At 36.9% G+C, this 6,646-nt stretch overlaps 2 protein-coding genes across 3 annotated transcripts in view; both read right to left on the reverse strand.

The window, feature by feature from the left end:
- Positions 1-614, reverse strand: part of rrp12 (ribosomal RNA processing 12 homolog) — a gene marked incomplete at its 3' end in the record, with an annotated part of 4,495 nt that extends 3,881 nt beyond the window's left edge. Inside the window, 1 exon segment of the mRNA XM_014025495.1 lies at positions 410-614. Coding sequence (XP_013880949.1) covers positions 410-551 — 142 coding nt within the window.
- A 550-nt stretch (positions 615-1,164) lies between these two features.
- The window catches only part of ubtd1a (ubiquitin domain containing 1a), a 7,395-nt gene continuing 1,913 nt past the window's right edge, over positions 1,165-6,646 (reverse strand). The window contains exons 1-4 of one of the 2 annotated variants that reach the window (XM_014019133.1): positions 5,691-6,562; positions 2,764-2,991; positions 2,248-2,433; positions 1,165-2,020 (exon numbers count right to left, since the gene is read on the reverse strand). In XM_014019133.1, coding sequence (XP_013874587.1) covers positions 1,806-2,020; positions 2,248-2,433; positions 2,764-2,991; positions 5,691-5,763 — 702 coding nt within the window. In that variant the 5' untranslated portion in view covers positions 5,764-6,562 and the 3' untranslated portion in view covers positions 1,165-1,805. Of the gene's footprint in view, positions 2,021-2,247; positions 2,434-2,763; positions 2,992-5,690; positions 6,563-6,646 lie in introns of those variants that run through there. The other variant, XM_014019052.1, reaches the window with a different exon arrangement.

Raw genomic sequence — 6,646 nt, forward strand, 5'->3', positions numbered from 1 at the left:
CATTTATATTTTTTGTTGACTATTTTTTTGTTTGGTTGAAAAAGTATTTTTGATTGAAATTATTTTTTTGATTGAAGATGCTTTTTGTTTGATTGAATAATAAAAACACAAATTTACCTCCATAAATACACACCTAAGCTAGATGTAAATATAAGCATTAACAATACTCAAAGACATGAAATATACCAAAACATGTACTCGAGTTCTAAAGTATTTACAAACTTTACTGTATTATCATACTTATGTCTTCCAAGAAAGTTAGCTAACAAATTACACAAAACACTTTGATTCATAAGAAACTATATTGTTGAAAACATGACAATGTGTGCAAATTTGAGTATCACAAGCTTAAATGGCTGAAGCTAGCTGACGTTAGCAGCAGAGCCAGAGGGACCCACGTGCATCTTACCACCGCCAGGTTGGCTGAAGAAGCGGCTTTTCGCAGCTTGTCGAAAACGATTCGTCTGCGGGTTGGAATCACTGCTGTGTCCTTTCTTCCACCGTTTCAGCTTGGACCCGGTCCCAGACCGGAGCTTCCCCGATTTTACCATTTTCGGGGTTGAAAACAAGCAAGCAAAAGCTGGCTGACCAGGTGACTCCGTCGCTCACCATATGACGTCACGTGCTCGTGTAAGTACCTAAGTTTGGCCAACAGAGGGCGCTGTTTGCCACACGGACGGACTTGGAGATCAAAATGCTGTATGSACAAGTGTTTTTATTCAAGTACAAATATAATATAACACGTTTCTACTTTTGTTTTATATACAACCTTTATTTATTATTGTACATAGCGTAAAATAATGTTGCTTACCTTTAACTGAGACAATTTACAAAAAAAATTACAAAAAAATAAAAATTCCAAGCAAACCCTTTTTTATTTGTACTAGATTAAAAATCTTATTTGTTTGACAAACTTTACAAGTTTTGAGTGAATTTATAATTGCTGAAGCAAAATTAGAATTTACTGAACTACAATCAGTTTAAATATCGAAATAATATTTTAAGTTTGCTTCTAGTTTTTCTTTCTGTATATTCTAAAGACAATGAACTGTTGAAAACCATATCAGAGTTAAAAGCCTGTGGGGAAAAATGTACGACTCAATAAAGCACAAATGCAAAAAATATTACCGTTATAGATGATTGCATTAAAAAACAAAGGATAGCTTTAATTTTACAGTATTTATTGACGTTATTAAAGTAAACTGAGCATCATAATTGCACACAAAACTACAGTTTGCCTGTACAGTTGTTTAGAGTGATGAATTAAAAAAACTTTTTTCATTCCATTCAACATGTTCAGAACAACTATACTGAAGACGTGAAGACGTGTAGTTCACAGTCACATAAACACACACTTAACCTGATATTTAGAGTTAGTGATCCGTGTAATTGTCAAAAAAATAAATAGCTACTGAACAAAAATAGTAGATTTTCCTTATTTGGACCCACCTGTGTTTAATTCATCCACAGACACAAATACAGACGTGAGGAGAGGAATCCATGTAAACAACAGAGCCTCTTGTGGAGGTCTTCAGACACAAACACACACTGGGTTGTGCATTTATATTTAAACTAAAGTGTTTCAGTGCTTTTTAATTAATATTTGATTAATTTATCTGGAAAAAAGGAACAATAGAAAAAGGAGCAATACAAAAGCAATCGTATCTTATAGAAAATGTACACAGAACTCCACTGCTGCACCTGCTGGAAACTGATACCAGGTCCTGTTCCTGCAGCCGTCTCTGGCACGTATTTTCATCTTTTCTTCACTTCAAACGCTCGACACCCCCGCCCTTCCAAGCCCTTTAATTAGTTATGACTGGGGGGTTCATGTTGACAATGACTTGGACAACAAAGTCTTTTTGGATCTTGGCGTCTTGGAGGCGAGTCTTGTCGGTCAGGAGCTTCCCGGAGAAGAACCATCGCTGACGGGCCGTACCGATGTCCTCCTGCTCCTCCAACTGTTTCTTTAACTCAGCGATGGAGTCCGCCATGCTGGCTGTCAGACGGACATCCTGTCCTGAAATGAAGAGTCGATACGGATTACTGAACAAGCTAGATATGAGATAAGCTGAAACATCCCAATCAGGAGCATGTTGCTCTTTAGAAGAAAAAAAAACACTGTGGTTCTCAGATCTGACAGTGGACTGTTGATATTATTCACACACAGGAACACTGTGCCAAATATTTTTATTTTTTATCATCATTCTTTAGTAATAAACAGAATATACAGTTTATTTTGGTTACCTGTTGATAACCGGACCCTCAGCTGGAACTCTTCTCTGCAAGGCGAAGCCTGGCTCTGTTTCTGCGAGGACTCCGACACTTTGCTCTCGCTGGAGGTTTCGGTGATGAGGTTGACCGGCGGCGCTAAAGTGTACGCTGGGAGCTGGTAGCGATTTCCCAGCTCATCATAGCTCTCTGTGAGAGAGCCTGCAGAGAAAACAACATTCATATGAACACTTGTTTTTCTTTATATATATCTAAAACACTCCTGTCTTTTGACCAAACGCTTCTCCATGAAAGCATACAAACATAAAACCTGTTTTTTCTCTCTCTCTACACATATCTGCTGGCAGTGCTCATGCAGCTTTGTTGCTATTACATAATTATTCCAACAGTAATCTCTTACTAATTCATGAACCGGGCTCTGCAAAATGCTCTTTCAAATTAATGCGAGTGATGCATTCGGACAGGAAGTTCCAGGACATTTACRGATTGCAATCTGGATGGTGTTTCCACGTCGTGAGGTTTTCTTTTTACCRTGTGGTAAAGTGATGCAGGCTCCGTCCACTATCGCCTGCGCCAGCTCCAGGTCGTTGCACTCCATRGCTAAGGCCGCAGCTCGCAGCGCGTCCCAGATCTCCTTCCGTCCGTCAAACGCCGGAGCCGTGTCCCAGAACTCGTCTCTCTTGCTCCTCAGCTGGCCCTCTGTCATCGGATATTCGCTCTTCCACTTYGGCCGCTCCTTCTTCAGAGGCTCGTTGCGCACTGGGTCGTGACAATTTGATTGAAATATTATTTCGCTATAGATGTTTTGGTCAAAASTACACAAATATACACAATTTTATCTGCATCATGAGATATCTCAGCTACTTCCACATCAAATTATAGCTTACATCTGTAAAACTGACAGAGTTAAAGCCATTTTGGTGTTGGCTTGGTGGCGGCCATCTTGAACTGAATATTCTCCAAAAATTAGTTATGAGATGTACAGCCAATTAGTATTTTCTGAGAGTTTTGTTAAAATCTGTCCAGTGGCTRTATGTAGTAATATAGTAAATTACATAAAAATGCATTATGATTTAATTTAATTTAATGCGTTAAATTAATAAATTCCCTTTGATTGTATGTTGGAACGTCTAAACAGACATTACAAGCAGAATGTTAGTTTTCCAAATGTAAAATTAAAGTGCCTGTGACATCAAATTTTTATAATAAAAATGAATGCACTTTTGGAAAGATAACATTAATAACATATTGCAAAATAAATTTCATGCCGCTGAGATGAACAGTTGTTGAGATATTCACATGTGAAGTAACAGGAAGTGATGTCAAAGGGGTAATGTCTGAATGTGAACAGTGTGTTGCTACAAGCAACGTTAAGAAGATTCTGATGTTTCCTTAGATGATTTTGAGTCAGTTTCAGAGCGAGATGAAGAAAAGTCAGAGTTCAAATAAGGTTGTTTCAATAAACGAAAACCAGAGTTCTCCTGTGATGTCACTTCCTGTTTCACTTTGGCTGAACCAAGTTCAAAGGAAAATATGCCATTTATGTGACAAAAYGGGTAAAATTGTGTGTATTATGTCAAGTTTTTTAAACATAAATATGTTTTCTTTGATTAGRATATCACGTCACAGGTACTTCAAAGTGCAATTTATGAGGGAAATATTTWAAAAAAACATGAAATTCCATTTAATTTACAGATGCTGGAAAATCTGTTATATATAGACCGAGCTGTGGATTACTGCAGACTAGTAACACAGACTGTACATGTGCGTGGAAACACACACGAGGACACACTAACGGATTATGGGCAGTAATCAGGTTCCACATAACAGGATTTATCTGCCCTCCCACCCCTCTGATCCCATTGGACATTAGTGAAGAGAGGAGCATTCTTTAGCCAATGAGGAGCAGCAGAAAAAATTCGCAAATTTACCATCAGCAGCCTGGAATCACAAATACACTCCAAATCAGATATCACTGTGGAATTTTTCTAAAAGCCTTTTTTTTCTTTTTTTTTAAAATAAAATCCAAGCCTGGGATTTCAAAACGAGGAGAATTCATTTTAAACCTTATGTAACATTTACTCGTATGACATCACTTTTGATATTTTGGTCTTAGTTAGTGAATATGCCTTTAGTGACATTTTGGTACAAAACATTAAATTGTGTTTATTTGAACCTCAGTACTTTAAAACTTTTGGAAAAACTGAAAAGCACAATAATATCGCAATTTATATACTAAAAAATTTAAATACAACAAATCTAACTTTTCCTTATTACAATATGCTGTTTTCCTTTTACAGTTTTTAATACATTAATCTGAACACAACAGTCTTCAGTCCAGTTTATATCTGTTTAAATGCTGATCTTTTTAATGAAATTGGAACATATTTATAAAATATGGAACAGCTTATTTAAAGGGAAAAAAAGACATTTGTGTCAAACGAGCACGTTCTTGTACAAACTCTGTAGTTTTATATGACGATAGCACCAAAACAGGCTGAAATGATGACACTCGACATCTAAACTGTAAACTGTATCTGACTCACTGCTGAGGTAGATTTGTGAACCTGACTGTTCTTGTTCACAGGAATCAGTTGTGACTTTGTGTTCTCACCTTTAAGTCAAACTGCAGTCCATGGAATCTATTAATAACCACTTCTGTTGACATTTTCTATTTTCTCTCTCTCCCTTCGTGTTCAAACTGTCCTGGTGGATGGAAACTGTTCCTCCACTGACCTCTACCATAAAAGAACACGATTTAAATCCCGTAATCTGAATTTAAATCATAATCTAATGCAGCTTTTCTATATGTGTGTTGTTGGTTGTAATGTCTGAAATGCTAAAAAATAAAAAAAATAACTGGAATTAAATTTGAAATAATTATTTTTCTAATAAAAAGAATTTTACTATCTTTAGACTAAATTCAGTTTTTGTTGATTTTATTTTTGTTTCTGTATTTTAATTCCTGCACATTTTACATAATAACATTCTATACTAACATTTTTAACTTTTGAGCTTTTTCTAACAATGAAACATCTGCAAGTTTCTTGCAAATATGGGCCGGTTGGAAAAAATTTTAAATGACCGCTTCTGGCCCTCTGACCATAGGTTTCCCCACCTTGTGTGTTCTGAAGATTCTCAATCAGAAGCAAAAACACTGATGAATGAAACCTTAAATTCAGGGCTTGATATGGTTAAATCCATCTTTTGTATTCAAAGAATGAGAAAAAAGTTGGTTTTGAGTGAGCAAATTAAAAAAAAATGGAATAGAGAATAAATAGCCAGACCTTTTAAAACAACGTAGGAATTTATGTAACGCAAGCACAAAAACAGACACAATTACTGTTAAACCCTAACTACTCTAACATCCCCTTCAGGACTAAATGTTACACAGAAAACTAGAAGATCAATGCAGACAAAAACCGTTGTTTCCCACCTCAGATAAAATCTATACTTACATTTCAGCAAGATCTTAAATGGTGCGTTCGGAGCCTGATAGTAATTACATTCTCTGGAGTTAGGAACTCCCATAGCTGCTCAACGTTTCAGGCTCGTTGTGAATCAAACTTGGTCTGCACATCAAAAGTCCTCCGGACACGAGTCACACCGAGTGACCTGGAGGAAAACGTGTCCCGTCTGCGCTCGCCGCAAAACACCTGAGCTCGTTTACCTCAAAGAGCCAGACTTCCACTCAGAGCTTATGTTCTAGCTCTACAACGGTTGCTTCAAAACACCAACATTTTATCCCTTTCTAAAAATAAAAAATAAACAGACAACTCCTCAAAATACCACAGGAGATATTCATAGAAATAAGTTAATTGTAATGAGAGTAACTTGAATGTCCTTGCCAGAAGGTAGCCTCTTTACACAAGAGGTCTAATCCTATCAAGTCTATTTAAAGACGGGATAGAAATACCCTAAAGCAACACGCTAAAGATATTAACACGTTATGCACTGCGGTCAGACTCAGCTGGAAACAAACAGGAGCCTCTCTAATTCTAGGGATGTCCCCCAAAAGCTGGAGAGCTGCACATTTTCTGTAAAACCTGAAATGTAACAGAGTATGGACTTTGTTTCATTAAACATGTAGATATATGAAAACTCTCCGGTGCTGCCTTGTTCATACACGATAGATTGAAAAGTGTTTATATAATCTGTCCTGTCAGATCATCGGCACAGATTAGATACAAGACTACATCAGATGAGACATTCAGAACCTGCAAAGACCTTCGTTTAAAGGGGCGGAGCCAACTGTTCACATGGACATATACTTTGGGTTTCAGTTAGTCCAGTGGTTCCCAAACTTTTTATCTTCTGACCCAGAAAATATGCATTGCAAAAACTTGTGACCCCAAATATTACTGGTCTGAGTACACGAACTTGTTAATAACCCTAAAAACACAGGTTTTTTGAC

The sequence above is a fragment of the Austrofundulus limnaeus genome, unplaced genomic scaffold (assembly GCF_001266775.1).
Source record: "Austrofundulus limnaeus strain Quisiro unplaced genomic scaffold, Austrofundulus_limnaeus-1.0 Scaffold0, whole genome shotgun sequence".
In the NCBI taxonomy this organism is placed as follows: Eukaryota; Metazoa; Chordata; class Actinopteri; order Cyprinodontiformes; family Rivulidae; genus Austrofundulus; species Austrofundulus limnaeus.